This window comes from Chanodichthys erythropterus, chromosome 24 (assembly GCF_024489055.1).
Source record: "Chanodichthys erythropterus isolate Z2021 chromosome 24, ASM2448905v1, whole genome shotgun sequence".
NCBI classification, from domain to species: Eukaryota; Metazoa; Chordata; class Actinopteri; order Cypriniformes; family Xenocyprididae; genus Chanodichthys; species Chanodichthys erythropterus.
In genome coordinates, this window is record NC_090244.1 from 22,152,573 (window position 1) to 22,165,665 (window position 13,093).

General features: G+C 36.5%; 1 protein-coding gene across 3 annotated transcripts; it reads left to right on the forward strand.

Annotated features, from left to right (window-relative positions):
- Positions 1–3,022: 3,022 nt before the first annotated feature.
- spty2d1 (SPT2 chromatin protein domain containing 1) lies at positions 3,023–11,963 on the forward strand. Of its 3 annotated transcripts, none has more exons than XM_067380042.1 (6): positions 3,023–3,530; positions 3,789–3,929; positions 7,129–8,550; positions 10,770–10,926; positions 11,035–11,112; positions 11,462–11,963. In XM_067380042.1, exons 2-6 carry the CDS (start codon positions 3,911–3,913, stop codon positions 11,559–11,561), a joined length of 1,776 nt encoding a protein of 591 aa, XP_067236143.1. In that variant the 5' UTR covers positions 3,023–3,530; positions 3,789–3,910; the 3' UTR covers positions 11,562–11,963. The 3 variants fall into 3 exon arrangements, with proteins under 3 accessions (XP_067236143.1, XP_067236142.1, XP_067236144.1); XM_067380041.1 differs by having other exon boundaries at positions 3,815–3,929; XM_067380043.1 differs by lacking the exons at positions 3,023–3,530; positions 3,789–3,929 and adding an exon at positions 5,235–7,033.
- The last annotated feature ends 1,130 nt before the right edge of the window (positions 11,964–13,093 follow it).

Genomic DNA, 13,093 nt, shown 5'->3' on the forward strand with positions numbered 1-13,093 from the left:
ATTCTGCCCCCAAGCAATAAGGGTAGCCCCTAACTAAGTGTAATCCAACAAACGCTGAGGCGGACGCCGCTCCCTTACTGGATACCGGCGACCTAATTGAGTTTCCATTTTCTGTCAGAACAACCAGTGACGATGGTTCCTTAACAAATGGACAATTTGAGGTCATGATAGGCTCAGTGAGACTGCTGAAGTTGGTGAAGTGTCATCTATTTGCTCGGTGACATCAGTGAATTCAGGAAGATCTGTGACTGTGCTGGCTCCACCCAGCAGTTGATCAGTGTGTCTCCTCCAGGAAAGATTGTCAGCAGTCTTGACCTTATACGACACTGGGTCCGTCTGGACCTCCAGAGTAGCCGGAACCCATTTTGGACCACTGTCATAGTTCTGGGCCAGCACTGGTGAGCCTGTTGAAAAGGTTCTGTCCTCGGCTCGCAGGTTCCTTCGCTGTACCTGACTCTTTTGTTGCTGCAAGACAGTTTCTTTGAGTGTTGCTGGTTTTGTTCTGAGCTCTCTGTTGAATGACAATTACGTTGGCGACACTGCAGTCGCGTGCGGAGTACTGCGATAGCACAGCAAGAAGCTATGAAGGCACTGATGAAATGTCATTTCAATGTAATTTCATTTTCTTTCCATAAACTTTTAACAAAATGACCCTGTGACGGGGTGGTATGGACAAAGTATTTTTATCGGCGGACATTTTGGGATGAATTTACCACCCCGTCACATACCACCCCTTCACAAAAACGTGACGGGGTGGTAAATTTCATCCCAAAATGTACCCTGATAAAAATAAAGTTCTAGGGGATAAACTTTTTTTTTGGACAGGATTCCCTTGGTAAAATGTGCATTCCAAGGGCTGTCATGTTATTTGGGCTCGCTTCAAACGTGGTGCAAATCTCTCATGTGCTCAAGTTTCTCACCTAGCATACATGCATTCAATCTGAAATATAATTTTCTTTGTATTAATAAAGTAAAAAAAAAAAAAAAAAAAAAACAGTTTTCCCTTTCTATTTTGCGTGACAGGGTGGTAGGTTTAAGCTCGACGGGCCCTGCCTAACATGAAAAGCAACAAACAAACAATGTAAAACATTTTTACATAGTTGCCTGCTTTTGTTCTTGGTGGCTCTAAAGCTCAAATGTCACTTCGGCTTTGTGATGTCATTTAAAGGAACAGTGCATTATTTATAGATAAAACAAGTTACTGTGACGGGGTGGTAAGTCAAACTTAGGGACGCACACAAATCATAAAATATTTACAAAAAAAAATAAGGTTTACTGTGAATAAATATATCTTGTGTAAATAGGGACACACATATAATACTGATAATAGTATGTTTGAAAAAAAATATACAACTTATTTGGTAATATTTTAGATGCAAATGTCATGTTAGTTAACACGGACATGTGAAATTGGCTATGTAATAATGAAAAAATTATTAAAAATAGTATGCTAACGCCTCTGATGTATAATGTTTCCTCTTTATGTGTTTTTGATGTTAGTTTTTTTATTTATTTATTTTTCCTTTCTCTTATTTTGTTTGTGGAACTTTACATGAAGATTTTATATAATTTCATTCCTGTAGAGGCTCTGTCTGTTTTGTCTTTGTATCTGTTCATTGTTGGATGCATTATATTAATAATAATAATAATAATAAAAAAGAACAACTCAATACAATATTATATTAAAGTACAAAGTGATATGTCGGTATTTATAATAAATATTTAGATTGTAAAAGAAAACACATGCTATAACTGAAGAGGGAAATATTGTTCTTGTCTATGGTCATTTATATTATATACATTTATTTTTATAGAAAAGTATATGTTTTAAGTTTATTTTGTTTATTAGTTTTAGTGACCTCCATTATTTATTTTTATGAATTGTTTCATCTGTTTATTAGAATAATTGTTTACTTTCCTAGTAATTTATTTGCATTTAAAATCGCATTTGCTGTCTACAAAAAACAAACAAACAATAATAAGGAAAAACAAACAAGAAAAAAAAGCATGTCTAATTTGAGAAAGGTAAAATTTATATGGAATTCTTATTATTTATGTTTAGTAGCCACCATTTTATATATATATATATATATATATATATATATATATATATATATATATATATATATATATATATATATATATATATATATATATATATATATCCTCCTGAGACCCAGAATTTTTTTTTAATTTAGTATTTTTTTTCACGTCATTATATTTAGAGCATAAGAAACATATGGGAAAAATTTTTTTCTTATTATTTATGTTTAGTAGCCACCATTTTATATATATATATATATATATATATATATATATATATATATATATATATATATATATATATATATATATATATATATATATATCCTCCTGAGACCCAGAATTTTTTTTAAATTTAGTATTTTTTTTCACGTCATTATATTTAGAGCATAAGAAACATATGGGAAAATTTTTTTGAAAAAAGTTGTTTAAAAAATAAAATGGCATTAAATGACATGTATAGGCATAAACAATGGGATTTTTTTAAATCACCAATCAATTTTTAGGCTTCAGGATTGTTTTAACCAAACTTTGTATAAAGATGATTCTCGACTAGGGTTAGGGTTGAAAGATATAATGGAATGAATTGATATACCATTTTACTTAATGCAGGTAGGTAAAATAGCCATACATGGGTTTTCCTATTCAATACAATGCATCTATACACTGTATCTAATTTGCATATTAATGTGTTCTTGGAGCAACATGTGATGAAAAAATAAGTGTAATAATGGGAGTAATAATTGGCAACATTTTCATAATAATATCTAATAATTAATAGGAATATGTATAATTTGATGCATTTCTTTCCCTATTCACTTCTCCTAAAATGCCTGATAAACATGATTTAAGTCCTATGTGTTGATAAAAATGGTTATTTGTTTTGTCATTTCTGGCCTTAGATAATTGTGACCAATCAAAACAACATTTAAAGAAGATAAAGCAGAGTGTCTTACACAACCGGAAGTTACGTGGAAACGCGAACCGGATGACATGGGTTTGGTTGTTGCTTCTAGAACACACAAATCTCACAAGAGGATTTCCATATTCGCCCAGTTTTTATAGCTTTTCTGTTTAATGTCATTTAATGACAATTTAGGGAAACTGATACGGTATCACTGAGCAAAAACAAAACGAAACTCTTTTTTATTATCAATTGGTCAAGCTCTCCGTTGTTAAGGGGTTTAAATGTGTAACAGCTGATCAAGATATGTCGAACAGAAGCTGAAGGCTTTAATCGAGGGTTTCCTCTTTTAGTTTGTTTCGCCTTTCTCTAATATTCGTTTGATTTTAACAGCGGGGTGGATTTCGGTTGACCTATAGATCGTAGTTACGGGCAAAAGGCTGGCTTAGGTTAGTGTTTGTCGATTGGCGAGTGGTAGCTATTGCTATTAGCTAAAAAAGTGAGCCGTGGACAGTGAGGGACCATGGATTTCGACAACGTGCTGTCCATCGCCACCCAAAATCAAGGGCTCAGTAGCATACCGGTAAGTATCAGCAGAAATATATATATATATATATATATATATATATATATATATATATATATTAGTCTGTGAAGTAGATTCAAATATGTACAGTCTAGGCCTTTGGTAGGTCCAACTTTATAGTTTTATTAATTCAACTGTTTTAATGCTGTAACATGTCAAACTAACATGTTTTAGAGTAATATTAATACACATCTATTGAAATAAAAGCATTCTGTCATATGGATCCTTATGGCTCTCATGTGCACATGGCTATAGCTTTCAGTCATGTCTGTGTTTTATAGAAGCGGTATAGCTTAAAAACTGGTCCACCCAAGAAAGATGACAAAGTCAAAGGAGTTAATTCGGCTGCGGTGCAAGCCTTCTTGAAAAAACAGGCCATGGAGCAAAGGAAAAAAGGTAACGTACTTTTTTTCTTCATAATCCTTGTTTTGCTATATATAACACTTCTCTTTAAAGCCATAACCAGTTAAGTCATTGTTTACTTTCTCTCATGTCATTACAAACCCCATGGTCCACAAAATACTGCTCTTTCACATAAGATGAAAATGAATGGGGAAGGATGCTGTCAATATGATTAAAATTTCCTTAAAATACCATAAAAGTAGTCCATGCCAGTCCATTTAAACATCGTGGTAAGGCTGATCTCAACAACATAAATGTCACAGATTTCATTGTAAAACGACCAACTGCTTGTACACAGTTTTAAACCAGAAAGCTTGTTTAAATTATAAATGGTAATAAAGAAAACCAAGACCTCAAATCTGTTTTTAGCTTAAGGGAATTTCTTATAATACATTTACAGGTGCTGTTCTCATAAAAAAATGTGATTACTTACAACAACGATAATATATCTGATTTATATTACATGTATTATCAAAATAAATATTTTAGTCAAAATCATTTGGCTGCCCTCTGTCTGGTGGACACACTCTTCTAACACTTCTAACAACACACCTGAAAAGGTAGCCCACATGAAACTATATAATAAGCCCTTCAAAGAAGCTTATATCCATAAAGTCCTCACGTGCTTTGGACTATTTAGATCATGCAAATTTTTTTCGTATTTTTCAAATACATTTTTCTCCATAGAAATACGTCTTTCACTACTATAAAGTGGCGTTGCACAGACTCAGCTAATTGATTAAAGGGATAATTCACCCTGAAATGAGAATTTGATGTTTATCTGCTTACCCCCAGTGCATCCAAGATGTAGGTGACTTTGTTTCTTCAGTAGAACATAAATGATGATTTTTAACTCCAACTGTTGCCGTCTGTCAGCCGTGTAATGCATGTCAATGGGAACTTCATCTATAAGAGTCAACATGCACAGACAAATCCAAATTAAACCCTGTGGCTCGTGACGACACACTGATGTTCTAAGACATGAAACGATTGGTTTGTGCGAGAAACCAGTATTTATATAATTTTTACCTCTAAAACACCACTATGTCCAACTGTGTTCAGCATCCGGCTAGTGAGGTCAAAAAACGCGCTCTGACAACAAAAGTGATGTCCCACGCTTTGCTTCAATGAGTGCGAGACATCACTTCCGTTGTCAGAGCGTGTTCAGACCTCACTAACCGGATGCGCAGGGCAGTTGGACATAGTGGTGTTTTAGAGGTAAAAATGATATAAATACTGTTCGAAACCGATCGTTTCGTGTCTTAGGACATCGATGTGTCATCATGAGCCACAGGGTTTCAATTGGATCATCCTTATAATTGATTCACCTAACTTATCGCAATTGTTTTTGTTTGTTTACGATTTTAAACATTTTTTTTTTTTCCAGAATCGATATTTATTCAAATTAAATTGCTTTATTTTAATCCTTGCTAATAGGCGAGGTGGACAGAAGTTACCCACTTTTGTTCCAACATTGACCACCGTATATTTAAACTTCTGAAAACTGTACTGGTGGGATGTGTGGGAGAAGCACTGTATCCTTTAATAGCGATGTTTTACTTCATGAATATTATATAGTAATGAATGTACTGAAAAGCCCTCGCACTACTCATGTATCCTACGCTTTGCGGCAGATATCAATGCTGAGAGAGCGATTTATAAGACCGTGCTGCACAATCTCGAATCAGACACCTGTGTGATCATAAATTACAACAATTTGTCTCTCTATTAATCCTTTGACAAAATCAAATTGCAACATTCAAATCTGTGTTGGCTCTGCCGCTGATCCAGAGGAAACAGTTATTATTTCTACCTCATAGTATAATTTCCATGATAATAGTAAATAGTATGATAAATGTAGTTAAAATATAATCACTGATGTGTAAGGTAGTTAACACCTTAAATAGTTAACACCTTTTTAAAAATAACCACTGTATCGATTACATTGTTTTGTACTCGATGGTGACAAAATGACTGTTAAAAACTGTCATTGGATCATTTATTCAAGAGAATGTAGCACTGTATTGTATCATGCTTCTGAAATAAAACTTAGATGTGATAATTTTGTACATATGACTCATCTTATACATCATGTACAGTCTGTATTAAGACCTATTCGGACGGGATTAGTTTTACATGGGGAGATGGGGTAAAGTAATTATTACCAGAGCTTCTCTGAGATTTTAGTCCTGTCCGAATGTGCCATCTCAGTAATCATTACGGACAATGTCAGTAAAGATTAGAGGCGACTTTTACCTTCTGTAAAAAGGCCTGGAAAAATTACCTCAGGTAATACTAATACCGTTCGAATAGACCCGCTGTAAATATGTACGGTAAAATTCTGTCATTTCCTGTTTAAAAGTAGTTTTCTGCGCATTTTTCAAGCATGGAAGCACTTGAAGAAACATTCATTCGTGTTGCATAAATCGAGTTACCCCTCCCACTTCTGCTAGTTTTACTGAGATGTCTTGTTCCGTGCGAATTGGCCAAATAATATTACCGACGTCCTGAGGTAAAATTACTTTACTCCATCTCCCCATGTAAAACTAATCCTGTCCAAAAAGGGCTTAAGAGTATGATTCAACTTTTCCCCATGTCCTAGCGTTAAAAAAACAAAGCAAAATCACAATACATTGCAATATCGAATCTCAATACTTGTAGAACTTGCAATTCTTAAATAAATAGCAATACATGTCATATCACCACCCAAATATTGTGATGGTATCGAATCCCAGCCCTAAGCAATAGTCAACAAATTTCGTTACCCTGTGCCAGTATATCATGTGTCTCTAGCTCACAAGCTGTATGAACCACTTTTATAATGCTTAATATTTTTGTTTATATTTGAAATATTGACAGCATCCATCCACATTGTTTTCATTATAAAAGTTTACCTTCTGTGTTTCACAGAATAAAAAAGTCATAGGGCAAAGGTTTCAAATCCCACTGATGTTCTGCAGAGTGTATCTTCAACATGCTCCTACACACTTGCCAGGAAGTTTCTAGTATTCCTGAAGACCTTGGTTTGGTGGTTCAGGGATATTTAATTATGATTGGCACTAACTCTGCTGGATAGTGGCCCTCCAGGAGCAGGATAGGTAACCTGTCATAGGGATTTTTGTAAAGACGTGAAGGTCAGAAAATGGAACTCTTATGATGCATATTTTGATGTCACTTTGCTTCTCCTTTTTAGAAATACAGGATAAGAAAGCAAAAGAAGTTCTGTTAGCCAAAAGAGTGGAGCTGAAATCAGATAGGAAGGCACGAGCAATGGCTTCACGAACCAAGGACAATTTCAAAGGTTACAACGGCGTCCCTGTCATAGACCAGCCCAAAAAGAGGCATTCGAAGGGGGACAGATCAGAAGATCAGGAAATGTCAAACACATATGATGATGATGATGATAATTACGAGTATGAGGGTACAGATTCTGAATCTGAAGAACAAAGCAGGCCTGTTAAGCCTCAGCCTCATCCTCAGTCTCGGGCTGAGTTCTCCAACAAAGCTGACAACAAACCGAAAAAAGCCAGTGCTCCAGCTAGGCCCACACCACCATCAATGAACTTTGCAGAACTCTTGAAACTTGCGCAAAAGAAGCAATATGAACCTGTTGAAATAAAAGTAGTGAAGAAGACCGAAGAGAGACTTAGAACAGCAGAGGAGATTCGAGAACTCGAAATGGAGCGCAGGGTTAAGAAACAGGATAAAGAGAGGGACCCAAAACCAGACAAGTATTCAGGACAGAAAGACAGCAGATCTCAATTCAGCTCAAGTTCTCAGAAGAAGAATGTAGACAGAGAAGGCAAAAATGTGAAAATGCCCAAGCCACCAGTAGAAAAGCACCAGTCAAGTAGTACCAGCAAAAGGCCAAAGCTTCAAGCATCCAGTGAACGAACTCCAGGTTCTGCCAAACTACATGGAGACAGAAACAACTCCTCAGGCTCCTCAGGTGCCTTAAATGATAAAGCTACCATGAAGTATGGTGCTCCGTTAAATGCAAAACAAGCACCACCTAGACCCTCACAAGGCCAAAGGCCCACAACCTCAAGTGACCTTACCCCAAGGAAGGGGAATACCTCAATATCTCAAGGGAAATCAAGTATTTCGGGAAGTCGCACTGTAGCTGCTCCTGGTGCAGCTAGATCAGGTCCAGGACCACTCAAAAACTCTGTGCAGAGTAGACCTAACTCTGGGCAGAGTAGACCTAGTAGCTCTGATAGAGGTGGGCAACCTCAGAGACCAGCAAAACCAGGACATTTATCACGACCTGGGAGCAATGCTCCACCTCGGCCTGGTAGCAACGGACTTGTACGACCCTCTTCTGGTGATCCCTCCAAACAACCAAGACCAGGTGGTAGTTTGCAAGGTCAGCAAATTCCTGGAAGCTCCAGGGCCTCTATAAATGGACCAAGTAGGATGGGAGGTAGTGTTTCTGGGAGACCAGTAAATGGCATGGGCTCTGGCCCTGGAAGACCTCAGTGCACTGTTGTTTCAGAGACTATTTCATCAAAGAACTTTGCTTCGAGACCCGGGATGGTTCAGAGGCCTCCAGTGCCACAAGGCCCCAAGACAGTGATTGCCCCCACAGGCCACAGAGTCTTGGTTAAACCTCCAGGTAAGAGATAAGAAAAGTGTTTCATTCATTCTAATTGTTAATATTGTTTAGAGAACTACTATTTCAACAGCTCACAATCCCAAGATACCCCTAAATAATTACTATTTTAACCCTCTACAATGCAGGTAAATCACTCGCATATGCAACTAAATCTTGCGACTTGAATAATGTCTATCATTAACCATTGGCTAATAAATTCTTAGATTTTACAAGCCAGGTTAAGTATAAGTTTATCATACATACGTTTTCACTCGCTGAACTGAGCACTTGAGTTTTGCTCTGTCAAGCAATCGATTTCATTTCAGCTCAATATTTGTTTCCTTTTTTTTTTATTTTTTTTTATTTTATTTTTTTTTTTTTATGAATGCCCCCTCGTAATCTTTAATCCAAAACATTAACTTTCCCTTCCCCTCGCAACAACATCTCTTCTCTTCCTGTCCTGCTTTTTTTTTTCTCATTCAGGAAGCATGAGTTTCATGCTGACATTTGTGTTTTTTGTTTGTTTGTTTTTTTTACAAACTGAGGGGACAAGTTGAAATAATTTTCAGTGGTAATTGACAACTAACTAAGATTATTTTAATATTCAGTATTACAGAATAAAAATGTTAGTCTTTTAAATCATATACTATTTTACCAAAACTTAAAATACCAATTTTTTTTCTCTTTAATAGCCTTTGGTAGCCTAGCATAGTGCTAATTGGCGTGAAATTTCTTTTGATTTTCTACAAGAAGATAACAGATAACATGCAATGTTTTTGAGGCACTGAGGAAATCTGGGGTGTCTTATCAGACATAAATTTCATCTAACAATTGGAGGGGACAGTGAAAAAATTTCTCAAGCGATTTTTGAAGGGGACACAAATATTTAGCCAAAATGTATTTCCGTTTTTCTTGTTAATATAAATACGAGTGCGGTTCATAGGTTCTCCACGCGGTCATATTATAATTATTAAATTATCTTGCATCCTCCACATAGTATTTTAGGTTTCGTCTGGGACAGAGAACGTCTCTTAGCTCTCAACTGCAGCAAGCCCACTGATCTGCCACTTAGCATCAAATTGAGCAAAACCCAACAGAATATTAGCCTCATATCAGTTCACACATAGGCCATGTTATTTTGGCTGTTTGTCGTGTTTTTTCCAAATGAAATGGTGTAGAAAGCTCTGAAGTGACTGAAGTTCATGTAACACAGTAAGCGTCACATGTGTTTGAGTTTGTGAAGTAGACGAAACAATGCCATTCGTTCACACAGGCTTATATGCGACATGCTTTGGTTGTCACATTCATTTGTACTATGTGAAAGCCTTAAACTCGCGTAGTAGTTTGTCACGGCAAATGCCTCTCCTCTGTCCTTAGGTTGCCAGTTATTCATTACAAGGATAATAAGCATTAGTAAAGGCATCCTTTTTAATTTTCTTTTTCTACAGATAAACATTTTTGATGGCTGCGGTATGTTATAAATGTAGCACCCCATTATTAAAATAATTAATAATAATTGTTCCCATGACGGCATTGCCCAATTGTCCGGAAAAAAACGCAACCTTGGCAACGCTGGCCCACCGGACTGGTGTATGTGAGATAAGAGGAAAGCAGGAAGTGGACCAAAGCACTGTGTGGCAAGGGAGGGGGGGGGGGTATATTATTTACAATACACAATGTAGTTTTTAATTTTATTAAAAACTACGATTTCCGCCTATGTATCTTATACCAGATCTTATACAATACCGGAATATTCCTTGAATTGTACTTGATGGGAGTTGATCATGGAAGTCATAGAATTCCTGGATTGAATTTATTTGAATTGTTCCTTACCTTAATTGTCTCTGAATTGCTGCGTTGAATTTTCATGAGTTTATGAATTATTTACACGCATGTCCATTCTTGTTTCATGAATGAGGCCATTTGGCTTTAACTTGTAGTCATTAGCAACCAGTGTTTCCAAGTCTGTAGTTTTGGGCTATTTTAACACTGTTGCTGCAGGTTGTTTTTCATGTCCGCAGGTTGAAGTGACCCCAAATAACATATGTGAATTTTATCAGGGGAACCCCACCAAAAACGTGGATTTTACCCCCCCCCCCCGGAACACGATTTTTACCAAGGGACCTTCCCTGAAACGTATTTCGGCTAGCAGGTTTTGTTGTGAAAAGCTAATAACCCTTGTAGCAACATCAATGCCTTATGTGTGTTCTTACATGATGTATTCCCTGCTGTTTTTGAAGGACCGTCGTTGCCTCCCATCACGTCCACTTATAAACGGAAGTATGAAGATGAGGAAGAGTACGACTCGGAGATGGATGACTTCATCGACGATGAAGGAGAAGACCAAGATGAAGTTTCAAAACATATCAGGGAAATCTTTGGCTACGACAGGACCAAGTGAGTTCTTGTTGCAAATATAATTTGCCTTGAAATATACACTCTACGTATGTAAAATGCAAAGGTTTTTTTGCGTATATTGTGGTAACATGTCTTTCGTTTCAATAGATATAAAGACGAAAGTGACTATGCATTGAAGTTTATGGAGAGCAGCTGGAGAGATCAGCAGAAAGAGGAAGCACGGAGGTAAGCAGACAAATTCAGTTGCATACTATGAGTGGAGAAATAGTAGCTCTGGCTAACTGATGTGGTTCATCATCATTTTCACCAGATCATCACACTATTGCCTTTTTTCTGTGTGTTTTGTGTGTGTTATGCCTTGCCCCGATTGTCTGGTTAGTCTGCGAATGGCAGTGTTTGAAGATCAGGAGGAGGAAAGGAGAGAACTTGAGGAGATGAAGCGGAAGAATGCCAAGAAGAGAAAATGATTGTGATGATTGTGTTCGGATAGACTGAAATAAAACGCTTCTCTCCCTTTACGCAGAGGACCGGCGTAAGTCCCGTTCCTTAATGACGTCTGTTTTTTCTGCTTCAGTTTACGCCTGGGTATCAAGGAGGATGAAGAAGAAATGCGAATGGAGGAGGAGGAGATGAAAAGAAAACTAGCAATGAAAGCGAAACAGAGAAAGATTTAGTTTACTTTACTTGACTTTGATCTAGTCTTATTTGGTTGGAACTGAGAGGAATGGAAATGCCTGCCTTGTGCCACTGACATTGTTACACTATTTATTTGAATGCCCAAGCCATGGGAGCAGGTTTGCACTATCAAAAGCCCATCTGACGTAGCTGAGCTTCAGAGAAAATTATATATAAAATAAATATCTGAGAATCACAATAGCATTTTTTTGTATCTGTAGAAATGATGTATATTGATGTGGATGCCTTACACCTCAAGCACCAACTTCTTCAAAATTGGTCCTGGTTTTGGGAGAGTTATTTTATTACTTGTACTATTTAATTGGTGAGAAAAGACAGAAGACTGCCATTTTTCCAATGTATTTTTTTGTTAAAGTGATTTGACAGATCCTGTTGTCCTGTCATTTGTTAATTCTCTCTTATTGCTTTAATAGTGGATCTGGTTACAGAAATCTGAAAGTAAAAATGAGTTGGTATGAAACTCAAATATTAACTTTGTTCTGTAGACATATTGCACAACAAGTTCTTGCAATGCGAATGGTCAACATTTCAACATTTCTGGCTTTGTCTAGACTAGTCCACAAACTAATTTGTAACATATTAGTTGCAATAACATGGTATTCTGTGAAGAACTTTTAAGCACCATTTACAATGTGAATTAAATATCATACCACCACAGTACTATTTAAGGGTCATTGTCGAAATTTTAAGCACAAAGTGGGAAAACAGGTTTGACCAGCAGAGGGCGCTGATCGCTACAGCAATAGATGAGGCTTCCTAACATCCTGCCAATTTTGTCACTGACCAGAGTGAATGGTCTTAAAATTTCCTGATAATTTACTCACCCCCGTGTCATCCAAGATGTTCATGTCTTTCTTTCTTCATTCGAAAAGAAATTAAGGTTTTTGATGAAAACATTCCAGGATTATTCTCCATATAATGGACTTCAATGGACCTCAAACGGTTGAAGGTCAAAATTAGTTTACAGCGATCCCAGATGACGAAATAAGGGTCTTATCTAGAGAAATCGCTCATTTTCTAAAAAAAGAAAAAATTAAATGTATACATTTTCACCAGAAATGCTCATCTTGAACTAGCTCTCTTCTTCTTCTCTATTTGAATTCCAGCAGTGTAGACACTGCTAAGTATATTACTGCCCTCCTCAGGTCAAAGTTTAAACTAAATTGTCATACACAATATGCTAGTGCAAGTATATAACAGTTTAAACTTTGACCTGTGGAGGGCAGTGATACACTTAGCAGTGTCTACACTGCCGGAATTCTAATAGAGAATTAGAAGAGAGCTAGTTCAAGATGAGCATTTATGGTTAAAACGTATAAAATTTTAAACTTTTTTTTTTTTTTTTTAGAAAATAAGCGATGGTTTCTCTAGATAAGACCCTAATTTCTCGTCTGGGATCGTCATTTTAACCTTCAACCGTTTGGGCTCCATTGAAGTCCACTATATGGAGAATAATCCTGGAATGTTTTCATCAAAAACTTTAATTTTTTTTCGACTGAAGAAAGAAAGA